Here is a 13,284-nt window from a genome sequence, read left to right as displayed (position 1 = left end):
TTCACAATTAGTCTCAAATTCAAGTCTGAGAAAATGTCTGTTTTGAATCTGGAGACATCTAGATGTGTTACCGGGGAACTACAGTCCTGGATAAGATGAACTGGGCACATTATTCCAGTTGGTGACAAACTTTCACACATAAACTACAGACTGCTTCTATTCTAACACTACTAACACTACTTTTAACTACGTAATCCCTGTGTTTACTGGCAGGTGGAGCTCTAACACCGCCTGTGAAGAAAGACGTGATCAGGTAACGTCTCTGTACTCCATGAAGAGAAAGATTCGTAGTGAAGTTGCTCTACAGTCCTCCTTCACAGCAGTATTTGACAGAGAAGACTTTAGCTCATATGCCCAGCTATCCAGTTTGACGTGTTGAATCTATGGTGCTAGTCAAGGGCTTGTGGTTAGGATTTCTTCCACTGTGTAAGGCAGAGCAGCAATAAACACGGATTTCTGACTGAGGAGAAGCTTCACAAAAGTATCTGAGCCTACCTGTATATTCAGAAACAAGACAGGCCAGGGAAGCACAGACCAGCTGATGTTATACATCCACACCTATCGCCACATCTGAAATGTCTGTTGTGGTCAATTCCTGGTCTACCTTGGGCCCCAAACACCGCCACAGCATTGCCACAGGGAAGGTGCCACTTGGAGTGTGCCTGAACTACGGCAAAGCCCATCTTAACATCAAACAAAAGATTGACCAGGGGCCTGCCCTTGAACCTGACCTCTGGTTTTCGTTAACAGAGCTGTAGCTCCAGTGATTTAGGATTCTGCAGCCTACTTCCACTCCTTGCTTGAACTGAATTTTATGGCTATCTAGAGAGCTAACAGACTTTGTTCAAGTGTCCACTCACTTAGTGTTGTTTCAATCTGTGAGAGTTAAGCCTCTGCATCCCCATCTTCATAAAGGATTTGAAATAGTTTATTGAAAAACGTCTTAAGCCCCTGGATCACCTAATAGCTTTTGACAATTTCCCCATGGACAGTAAACCTGTGCCAATTTGAATTAAGATAAATTCCATCACGTAGTCATTTTTGTTTCACTGTACAATTCCATTTATGGCCGTGAAAGAAGCGACAAGAAAAACAAAAGGGTTCTATTGCCCTGTGATAACCACTTGAAAGACATTCCTTGAAGATACAGTCGAACACAAGTAAGAAAGAAGAAAAGGAAAGTCCTCTTGGAAAAACCAGTCCCACTGGAAACACATATTGCAGTGAGTCAATGCATAAACCTAGGGGGTTTGTGCCAGCAGTCCTGTAAGAACTTCACCCTCTGGCTTGCTGGGTATCATCTCCTACATTGTGTTTTCTGCTGTGTTTTCCAAAGTCTTTGCAAAGTTACATCCTTGAGGTGGGCTGTATTCAGCTTGGCTTTTGAAGATAACAATATGAGTAGAATAATTTCACAAAGAAATATGACTTTGGGATAAAAAATAGACTTTAGGATAAAAAAAAGGATATTTACCTTTAGAGGTGTTGAACAAAAGTTTCTTGGGATAAATAGAAAGAAACATGTAGTAACTTTAATTGTCTTTTGATCAAAGTTTTGCATTAATTTATTCTATACAGGATGAGAAACAAATTCCCTTCTTCAACTTCCCAACTATGCAATAATTCTCTTCCCCCTCACGGTGGACTAGAGGTTGATTTTCCCCTGTATGTCCCTTTTCTGTGGTTCATGTTCCCGCTCACTGCTCAGAGTCACCATCTGCATCTACTGGAAATTTGCTGACTGCTCACCTATTAACAACTCAATTGCAGAAGCCCATTTCTATGCGAAAAATGGGAGTAGCACCTTCAGTCTTAAAGCTCTCCTAGATTTTTGCCAAAAATGCATCAATGGAGGAAGATGAGAGCAGTGACACCACTTACTAAAAACCACTGGGATAAAATTTCTGATAGTATGGAACTAAAGAGCTGCTACAGCAATCCCAAAGGCCCAAACCCTACCATGCACAATACAGGGAAATCTTCTGCAAGCTTGCATAGTTAACTTAGTAGAAACAAGGACTAAGGGTTTGATCCAGAGATCTGCTTGAGTCAACAGGTCCTTTTCCAATTATTTCAGTGGGCTTTGGATCCTATCCTAAGACAGCATGACCACCAAGAACAGCTGGGCAGGTGTGACCCTGTTATGCTTGGCCAAGGGAGCTATTTCCAGAGGCATCACTCACTGTGGCATGATGGATGGGACAGGGGAATGAAAAAGTCATTTTGGCCACCCTTTGGCAAAGTTCTCAGGCAGTTGTTTAAAGCTGTGTCCACCCATCATTGCAGAACAATTCCTGTAGGCTTGTGTTTCCTTTCCTAGCAATCAATAGGATGTAGGATGGTCAAGTGGGTGAGTGAAACAACCTTTCATGTCTGAAAATGTGAGTTCACGTTCTGTTGCAGGTCTCATGATAGCGATAGTGGTGTTCTCTGCCCAGTTCATAGTTCATTTATTCACGTCATCAGCACCAGATGCTGTCTCAGATATGTGACATCTCCCCCTGGGGACAGTAAGATATTGGCTTTTATACCAAATGTCACGGGAGTAGGTTGGCAGAGTTGTTTCATGTAGACTACAAGAGAATCTGGCTTCATGAAAGTTCTCATAACACTATCAATGTGCTCGCTCAGCACCTTCAGCTTCTGCTACAGGGTGGGATTCATCTCACCCAACCTAGATTCTTATCCTGGCTTCATGTAAACTGCATAGGGGGGGTGCCTATCTTTCTCTTTCTGATAGAGAATTCTGGACAACCAGCTCAGATTTGATGCTCCTCTTCTAGATAGCTCATATAAAAAAAAATTAATTATATTAAATCAGTTAAATTAGTACTACTAGATAAGAATTTTCCAAGACACTTGTTCACCATATAATCGATTCTTCTGAGGTTGCCTTTGCTGCCATGAATGATAACTTGATAAAAATATATGTGTCAAGAAATGAAAGATAAAACAAAACAACAAAACAAACAAACAAACAAACAAACACCCCCAAACCCAACAGAAACAGAGCTGAAAGTACTAAGGGCATCTCTATGCAACTGCTGTATAAACTCTTGTGGCACAAATCCTTTGAAGAATCAATAGTTACTTAAAGTTATTGAAATGCTTTCTGTGGGAGCTCAGTTTGACAATAATCACTCTGGACTAAGTCCTGATCCCAGGTGATTTACTAAGATGCCTTCTATTCCCTCACCTGTTATTTATATCCAAATGTGGACAGAAGGTGGTAAGTTAAGGCTAATCTTTCTCAAACAAAAGCAAATACACACTAAATTAACACCACCACACATATGCAAGCTTCTCTCCTTTTTTCGCTTGTCTTATTAAATTTGCAGCTTAGCAGAGTGCTGGATGTGTGGATCTCACACAATGCTGAGACATACAGTGTGACTGTGTTAACATTATGTGGGAAACATGGCCAAGATTTTCAAAGGCTGGTGCCAGAAGCTGGGCTCCTAAATAAACCTCCAATTTGCCAAACTGGATAGTGCTTCACACCATCCAGTGAACTCAGTAAGAGCTGCTGCATCTAACACCTATTAAAAACTGTGGCATTTATTTGGGAATCTAGCTATTAAGGTATGTAAACACATATCCTTTTCATTAATGATGCATCTGTAGTTCAGCAGTGCTGATGTCTACTGACGAACTAAAAAGAGAATGTTGTTCCCTGGGAACTTCAAAAGGGTTCCTATTTACAAGTGTGTTGAAAATCCCAGTTTAAAAGTGTCTTGTCACATGTATCCTTAGACCCACTTAACACCGGGTAGGTCAGATTATTCCTATTGAGTGCAGTAGGTATCTGCTTGTTTTATAATGTCCAGGCTGGGAATCTTTATGCATTTCACAAGGAGAACTGACAACCATGCCAGAAAGTCACTCTTGTGAGCATTGGAAGTATCCAGCATGAAACATGAAGGAGTGAGAAATTTCTTAAAGCTCTCCCATATCAGGGAATTAGATGTCTTAGTCTGGGCTACCCTCCTTGAGGAGGTGTCCCTCATCCCAGGAACTCCTTGCTCCTTCCTGCTGAAGGTGTTTTACTTTTCAAAGGTAATTACCTCTCATCTTAGCCAAAACTTGTAACTGTAAAGTCTTCCAGGCTCCTAATAAGTTGCCTTATCACTGATTCATCAAGCAAAAAGCAGATAAAATAGAGGAACTACTTTCAATCTCTCACTTCTGTGTTAAATGGGGACCTCCAACACAGCCAACACACTGAACTTTGTTGAGTTTACAAAGAAATGCAAAAGCTGCATCCTGAGGGTTCAAGATCCACCACTGAGGAGTGGTGCAAGCTGCCAAGATTCCCAGAAGTACTTTAAAAATGGGGTACTCGTAGATTTACGATATTCTGTGGATTAGATGACAGCTGAGAGATGATTTTCAGGGCACAGGCACTTATGTGCCACTGAAGGTTCAACCATAAGCCATTCTGAAGGTGAAACTTGGGATCCTGAGAGGCCTAAATACTGTGTGGCTTCTTTTCTGTAGACTGATCAGAGCTACACAATTCATTTTGTATTTGGACATACCTGCAAAAACCCTTAATGCTCCTCTACAAGTTGAGTGAGTCATGCCAGATGGACTGAACACTCAGTAGGGAGACTTTCACAGTAACCTTGCAGCTACTCAGCCTGGAAGAGGGCAGGGGTGAGGGGAACAAATCAGGTTTGTAGGAGACAAACAAACAGTGCAAATTTTAAATGTAAAATGAAAAATGCAAAACAGTGCAAATTTAAACTCACTCTTCCCCTGCAACAAAAAGCACAAACAAAACAAACAAAAAATTTAAGTCCCCTATTATTTTATTTAATGGTTTGTATCCCTGCTTGTGCAGGATTTGTTTTTGTGTTTGTCTTGGGCACTTTGTGTTGCTTTTCCATTTAACACACCTGTGTTTTTGATAGAAAAAGCTGAGAAAATTGAGCATTAATCGGAGGCTAACTGAGCTGAGACCAGCTGGGTGAGTGAACTTGACTTTGCAGGCAGCTGACCTCTTCCATGAGGAAAGGTGACAAGGTGTGCAGCATTTCGAGAGGCTGTTATGAACTGGAAGGTGATTCATGTAGGGGAGAACAGGTTGGTGAGTAACAGGAGGTGTAGGAGGCTTTCTGAGGAAAATAAACCTGTAAAGTGAAACATTTCACCTAATTAAGCAGCCCCATTTTACAGTAGGGAGATCAAAGGAGAGAGGAATTGGAGGAGAAAAGAATGCAGTCTGTCCCATAAAAGATAGGCAGAAGGGGAAGGTAAGTCTAAAAATAACAAGGGAAACCTGTGCGACCCTCAATGTTTATGAACAAGCTCATTAAAGCAGCAAAACTAACCAGAAGGGAGGACAGGGGAGGCATTTTGGCAGACAGTATTTCTCTGTGGCACAGCCAAGTCCCAGTGGGATGGACACCACATCTTAATCAGCCTGCACACTGGATTACCAGAAGAAATAAAGGAAGGGGTTTCCCTGAAGGAAGGGAGAGAAAGCAACTGAGAGAGAAAAGGATGAAGAAGGATGAAGCTGAGTCAGGGGAGGTTTAAGCTGGATGTCAGAAAAAGGTTCTTCATCCAGAGAGTGGTTGGGCACAGGTTCCCCAGAGAAGTGGTCAGAGCACCAAGCCTGACAGAGCTCATGAAGCATTTGGACAATGCTCTCAGGTACATGGTGTGACTCTTGTGTGTCCTGCATAGGGCCTGGAGTTAGACTCAATGATCCAGATGGGTCTCCTCCAACTCAGTCGATTCTATGATTCTAAGATTCCATGATTACAGGAGAATCTGAGGGGTTGTAAAGTAACTTGTTTAATAAAAAGAAAACACAAAGAATTCAAGAGCCTAGGACTGTGTTCAGATCTGGAGCAGAAAGAGGTGAGACATTAAACTCTTCAAATGGACATGAGCAATGTGCTGGGCTGCTTCTTGTAGCTAAGTGACTCAGGCTGAGTCAGATCCTTAATTTGCTCATTCAGAGCTTTGTTTTGATCTTTTCACATATCAGATCAATAAGATATGTAGACCTATCAAAAACATTTGCTGTTGCCTTGGCTAGCATTTAACAGTCCTATGTTCTGCAGTAGATCACACTGAGTGTTAATCTGCAGATTTAAACACTGTCATTCCTCTAAAAATCTGACCTTAATGACATTTATTCACCATCAGTGAAATGAGGATGACTCCCTTGTATCTCATCAGAATTTCTAAAGGGATTAAAGCACTATGACTTGCTGTGATACTGCAATGGTTACAGCTCAATAAATAAACTAGAAAAGGTTTCTTCCTCCTAATTCACTGAAAATCTTGCTCAAATGCCTTCAGTGATTACCGGGAGGGCATTACAAAAACTCTGCTTCAGAATGCAAAACACACTTCAAAGAAAGTTCTCCATGGTTTCCTTATTAATGGATAATTTCCTGAGTAAAACCCTAAGAGACTGGAAGAAAACTAAATTTTTATCTGGGGACAGCAGCAGATATAGAAGTCCAATTTTTAAACAGCTAAAGCAGATAGAGCAAAAGCTCCCTTGGTTTTCAACTCATCCTTTGTGTCGGGGCTGCCTGCTTCATGCTTTTTTTCTGTCTCTTTATTTTCAGCTTCCACATGGAAATAGATTAGAAGCCTTGCCTCTGTTAAATCCCCATTATTTCCACTTGCACTTTAATACCACTGAGAGAAGTGAAAGAGCTGTGTGTTCTGCAGTGTCAGTGCTGTGGAGTGTGCCAGAGGTCCCCTGCCACTGTGTCCAGGGGTGTTTTGATGACGGCAGAGGGCAGCCAGAGCCTGCCACAGCTCAGGGACATGAGCAGGCAGGGGCTGCTGCTGCCTGCACCCCGCTCAGCATTGTGAAGGCATGATATCATGGTCTTGTTGGGAGTTTATCTCACACACAAATTGCCACAGGAAGCATTTTGTCAAAATTTCAAAATCAAAGTAGTCACAGTCTCTATAGTGAGCAGCTTTATTTACTTAAGAGATAAAGGCAGCAGAGCAGAAAGTTAAATTAGGGTATGCAGTCTCCTGCTTCTGTATAAATGCTGAAAGGAAGTCAATGCATCTCTCAAAGCCAACCACCAAAAGAAATGTATTTCCTAGAATAGACATTTTTATACTTTGCCAGTAACTTAAAATACAGGAAGTATAGAATCAGAGCAGTGTTGGCTATGCCAACTGTAGGCAACACTTATGAAGAGCTTAAATTTCAAAAATGTTCTGGTAACTTAGAAAAGGGTAGATTATCCCTCTTTGGCTTTGTTCTGAGCATTCCTGAACCACCTCACAATGGGCAAGAAATGATGAAATTAATCTTTAAGAAAGAGCATTTCAGCACTCACACTGCAGTGTTCTTCAAGGTTCGTGCTGCTTCTTTTCCTTGCCTTTTACCACTGTATTGCTTTTCCAGATCCCACCCTAAAACTGATCATATCCAAGTTTGGCACAGCCCATCACAAGAGCATGGCATGAATCTACTTATTTGGATACCCTACATTAAACTACTGAGCCTGAAGTATTTTTCAGTCCAGCTCCCTAAGAGAACAGATAAAAAGCTATGCAGCAATACGTTTACCTAATCTATACAGCAAGTATTATAGATACCTTTCTTCTGACAATTTTCTTCAGTAAATCCACTTCCCTTCTCAGTCCTTGGTCAGACAAACTGCTACAGAAATCCACTGACCATGAAGGTTTGGAGGACTTTAAAGAAACTATTTTCTCACAGCAGTTACCAGGCGCTTAAAGGAAGCCACTGGAGAGCTAAGAGTTGGCTTATGGAAAACATTTGTTACTCTTTCAACTTTCCAACCTTTACAATACTTGCAACCATGGATATTCAAATCAGTGCTAAAGATCAGCACTGACGTGCTTCAGCATGGCATGTTTCCTTCCTTGTGAATCCCAGCTCAACCATGTGATGGCTAATACACTCAAAAATGCAATGAGCTTATGAGCCGTCTATCTGTGCAGAGTGTTCATCCTTAAGGGGCACTCTGAGTTTTTCAAGACAGTTATTTTAATCTCTTTAGATGCCATGGGACCAGCTATTGTTCTCGCTGGCACCATTTTTGTAGCTAAAATTAAATTCATCTGAACTTCCTTACCAGCTGCGGAGTTGCACACAATTTAAAAAAAAAAAAAAAAAAAAAAAAGAATCTTCTTTTTGGATGCAGTATGTATTTTGCATCACAGAGAGATGCATGAGCCTGCAATGCCTAAATTGCCCCAATAAGCTGCAACTTGCTCCATCAGGGATGATATCCTGGGCAGGCCAAATCAGTCTCTGAGCTGTCCTGGCCTTTGGAGAGAGAGCAGCTCTGAGGCTCATCCTCAGCTGAGAGAAGGGAATCAGCACTTGGGGCCTGACCTGCCGAACCCTGGGGCCACCACGTTCAACAATCATGAGCTTGTTGAGTCCAATGGAAAGACGAAGAAAACACGGAGATACAAGGAAATGTGTGAAAAGATGGACTAAATTAACCAGATAATGTGGCTTGAGGCAAAGGTTACACCAGCGCTGAGGTCAGAGAAATAGTGCAGAAATGGCCAGATGGCTTCTAGGCCACATCTGATGTTGACAGCTCCCTGGTGGCTGCCTGATACTTGTTCATTGAATACCTGACCAAGAGACTGTAGAGCTATTCCAGATAAAATTGTTGCTCTTTTACATTCTACATACAAAGAGTTGCTTAAAGTTGTGATGATACTTTTAAAGTTGATGTATTTTTTGAAAATACCATTTCTTCCTTGTCTGCAATGTCGGCCTGTGCTTTTCCAAATACTGTGACAGAAGTGGGAAAAAACTTTAATAATTTCAAAGTTTTCCTCCTTATTTTGGACTTTTATAGTTGAGGTCCAAAAGACTGGGATTAAAAGTACTTCCAGATACGAAATTTCTCTTTTCTTCTTGTTACTTATTTTTTATTACATAAAATGTCCAGCAATTACCTCCTTATTTTACTTTAAACACAAGCACACGTAAGAGAACCAATGACAGTATCTCAATGATTTTGACAGACATGAAGACAACAAGAAATACAAATAAAAAATCTCATGACAACACTGTATAAAGAAATGCCTTTGGCTTTTTTGAAGTATTGATGCCTTAGAGGTGATTCCAACAGATAGAAATATAGCTGTACAGTAGGAGACCACAATATGAGAGACAATCAGGAACTAGTCTGGACACAATGTTATCTCAGAGACATGGAAAAATGTATATTTATATACCTACAAGGTAGGTAGAAGTCTGAGCTGTCAACAGAAGGGAAAGACTTGAGAGGATAATTTGAAACATCCTGAGCGGAAAATATAAATTACCAGCCCGGGGAGGGGTGTGAAGCATGATTGCTTTTGAGTAAAAATAGAGGTCTGTAATTAAGGAGACACTTACTGTGCCAGGCCTGGGGTAGGGGATGCGACCTTCGTACTGCACCCAGCGGTGATCCGCGCTCTCCTTGTGGGCGTAGGGGCCGTTGAACACGGCCCTGATCTCGGCCATGCTGTACACACACACTGCAGAGCCCTTAAACACCGAGCTGCAAGAGAAGATTCACTGATGTGCACGCTGCAAACACCTCCTTGGTGCTTCAGCCAGGGAATTAATGAATTACAGAGTCTGATGGGGTTTGGATCAATCCTGCACCTGGCGGCTGATCTAAGTGCTGCTAAGCAACGATGTGTACAGGTCTGATAACTACAGATATTTAATGTCACTCTTGTTACAGTTTTAAACTTTGCTCAGTTGAAACCTGGACTGGCCTTTGGGATTACTTGATAGAGTGTAATTTTTTCTAGTGGCTGACAGTTTCCAGCTATCATTTACTAGCTCTTTAGATAAGAATTTTATCCAAATGAAGAACACTGATTTACATTGTGTTCGCATCTGGAAGTCCAAATATTAGTGGTATTATTGGTGAGGTCCCTGAAAATTAAAAATTGCATTGTAAAGACAACAAAACAAGACATAAAAATAAACACTTATTTTTTATTCATTTTTCCTTTTTTTAATGTATTTTTCTAAAAAAATCCAAAATATTTCAGTTTTCAAAAGAACACCACACCAGGTTGCTGTGTAGCATGTACTTTAGTTACTTCACAAACCACTTCATTTTTGCAATATTTACTTCAATTTTAAGTATTTTCTGTGGTTATATATTCTAGGGAGCTACTGTGGTAACTGTTTCTGAATTACGGAGTGCCTTGGCAATTCCTCATTGCACTCATACTGGTCAGCATTTGGCTAGTCATTACTTACACAATTCAAAGGTTTGGGAGAAAAAAGAAAAGATTATTAATTTTCTTCCTACAATTCTATGGAGTACCTCACTATTGATCTGAAAGGTCATTAATTAATTAGTGCATCCCCTTGAGATAAAGTTGGGTTATTCTTTCATTAACTCTGGACTATAAAATCACTTAACTATCAGTTTAGAGAGTAATTTTGATATCAGGAAACAGCAGATGTCAAGGTGTTGCTTACAGAAATGAGGCTTCATGACAATAATTTGCCTAAAATAGCAACTACTGGTTGCTCAATAAATATGACAGAAATTTATAAATTCAACTGGATGAGGCTGAAATAATCTAGCATGTTGTTGATTGTTACATTTTCATTACTTTTTACAATCATTTTCAAAAGCTAGACACAGAAAGGTTTAGGGACATAATTCATTATTTCCAGTTCTGAAAAATACTGTCCTTAGTGACCACAGCCCTGACATTGGACGCCTTATTCCAGCAGTTCCTAACTGCTCTCAGGAATCAGGATCTAGTCTAGAAGTCCTCAGTACATACAAAAGTGTAAAAAAGTCCTGAGTAAGATCTTCATCCTTTGTTTCCACAGGCAAACATGATCCTAACACATACCTTGTTGTAGTGAAGACTCCATACACAAGAGGGTTTCTCTCATCTCTTGTAGAAAGTAAGAATATATCTTCTGCAATGAGAAAAATATACCTGGGGTTTTTTTTTAGTTAAACATCCATGGACTATTTTTGCATTTATCATTTATAACTGGAAATTTGTAAAATTATAACAAGGCTTTAGTTTTGTTTGAATTTTAATTTCTGCCACATGAATTTGTGCTAATATTCTGAAATGTGCTCATTCACAGATATTCTGGGTTTTATACAGAATCAGATTTTCACTTCCCAGCTTTTGGACGGAAAGGGAAAAACACCATAATTCTGATCAGACCAATATTAATTATCATCAGGGACTTCTGATAAAAGTCAGAGGCATTACTAGCCCTGTTTGGAAGAGGAGAAGAATCAGAACAAGACACAATGCTTCTACAAACCAGACAGGAAAATACCCCAACAAAAGCAGGCATTACTAATGTCAAAATAGACCATTAAAAATAAATCAACTTACGCAGCTCATCGAAATGTGTGTCTGCCCCTTCAGGACCAGGTATGGAACACACAAGCCTGGCTTTCAGAAAAGTTGTCCACTTGTTTATTAGGCTTCTTTGCCCTCCCATATCATTCTAACAAAAATAAAATTAAATACTTGAATATTAAACAAATAAGAGCTTTAAAATGTAACAGCACAGGTATGGACTTTGCTTCTTCTGTCTCATTCTACAGTTTGCTCTTACCACAAACATCAAAATCATTTTATCGTTTTCTTTTTCCTAAGAGAGTGTAGGACACTTTTTCGTAGTAGCTTCTGTAGTCACTTATCTGCTCAGAGAGTGGGCAACTCAAATTTCCTAATTATACCCAAACCTGATTGCAAAGTTCCTTCACCACCTTTTTAACTGGAATGCTGTGTGAAAACATGGATATATCACATGATTCCTTGCTCCTTGTGAGGCTATTTTTTACAATCAGTTGTTCTTCAAAATTCTTTACAAACCAAATAATAGAACAGAACATTTTGGATAGATTTCTCAGAAAATCCCCCTGTATTCATCAGCAGCTTACAATGCAAATACTGCACTTTGTGTACATAGTACAGATCAAAATGCATTCCAGGCAAAAACAGTTATATTATTTTAATAATTATCATTATGGAAATATCAGTCTATACTCCAACAACAGGGATTTTTTTTTTTTTTCATTTGGTTTCCAAAACATAAGCATACTTGCCCAAGTTTCCTTTAGTCACTGGAGAAAGAAAAAATCCATAGAGTCACTTGAAATTGGAATTACCTTTCTGAAGGGTAAGTGTCCTTCTACTGACTTGGATCAGTAGATAGGAATGGATGGTAGATTTTAGATGATTTAAATTTTAAGAAGCCAAACTAGGAGTTTGCTCATGTACTTCTTCCACTGACTACATGAAGGACCCTGCTGGTTCCAAACAGCAGAACTATTTAGGTTCTGCAGAGTTGTTTAGGCCCCAAAATTCTTCATCCTGAAAATGGTAAGGGCAATGATATACCAGCAGGAACCAAGAATTGAAACACTTAAAAGAAATGTTATCACCAGCAGTAGTCTCCCAGTTGTAGGTTCTGAATTAGCCTGGGAAGGTGCCTGTGCCTACTTCTTTCAGTTATAAACTCTGAAGCTTAGGGGATCTGTGCTGTATGTTTAAGGACCTCAAATTTACCCATAAATATTCAGCCCCCTCAGGTTCATTTGGAGAAATCACTATTTTGTTCATTCAGTTTACAATCTGAAGGTATAGAACCAGCCTCAGTAGGAAACACCGGGTGGTGGAAATTACATGTCATCACCACAGACTGTGTTTGGCCCTTCAGGGCTGTATCATACATACCACAGGCATTCAGAAAGTTGGCTTTAAGTGCTGAAATCACTTCAGAAGGACTAACACTTCTCTTGTAATGCACTCTAACTGCTTTTCCTTTTCATGTACCTGCTACTTTCAAATAGATTAGCTCAGTTGGAAATGATTCCTGTTAATATAAGGCCTTTGGAACTCCTGCTCTTTACAAGAATTGCTGCCTCCTCTCTTGATTTCCTGAGGTTCTGCCAAGCCTGAAGCTTTGCATCTACCCAGCAGATTTATTACAAAGGTGTCAAAATTAGCAGCCTGAAGCCAATAGCCAAAAAAACCTCTGCATGTGTGTGTTCTGTTCAAAGGAGGAGCAAACAAACTTTGCGGTGCAGTTAAAACCAAACAATTAAAAAGATGGAACAAAGAATCTTAAAAAGCAAGGACTGTTAAGCTTTTTCTTCCTCTGGCAATTGGGACTAGCTAAGCAAATCTCACATTGCAGGGCTTCACTTTGATTTCTGGTGGATGGAGTGCAGCATCACAGGAGATGAGCTGTCAAACTACCTGACTAGGACCAGCAAACAGGAAGAAAGCATGGAGCAAGTGATG

General features: G+C 40.1%; 1 protein-coding gene across 3 annotated transcripts in view; it reads right to left on the bottom strand.

Annotated features, from left to right (window-relative positions):
* SEMA3D (semaphorin 3D) overlaps positions 1 to 13,284 on the bottom strand; it is a 220,731-nt gene that overhangs the window by 26,166 nt on the left and 181,281 nt on the right. For all 3 annotated transcript variants that reach the window (XM_069035409.1, XM_069035400.1, XM_069035417.1), the window contains 3 exons: positions 11,365 to 11,479; positions 10,858 to 10,927; positions 9,383 to 9,527 (listed from right to left, as the gene is read on the bottom strand). In XM_069035409.1, the coding sequence (XP_068891510.1) occupies positions 9,383 to 9,527; positions 10,858 to 10,927; positions 11,365 to 11,479 (330 nt within the window). The remainder of the gene's footprint in view (positions 1 to 9,382; positions 9,528 to 10,857; positions 10,928 to 11,364; positions 11,480 to 13,284) is intronic.

Source organism: Aphelocoma coerulescens, chromosome 1A, assembly GCF_041296385.1.
Source record: "Aphelocoma coerulescens isolate FSJ_1873_10779 chromosome 1A, UR_Acoe_1.0, whole genome shotgun sequence".
In the NCBI taxonomy this organism is placed as follows: Eukaryota; Metazoa; Chordata; class Aves; order Passeriformes; family Corvidae; genus Aphelocoma; species Aphelocoma coerulescens.
The sequence above is the reverse complement of the archived record's forward strand: the minus strand, read 5'-3'. Positions and strand labels throughout refer to the sequence as shown.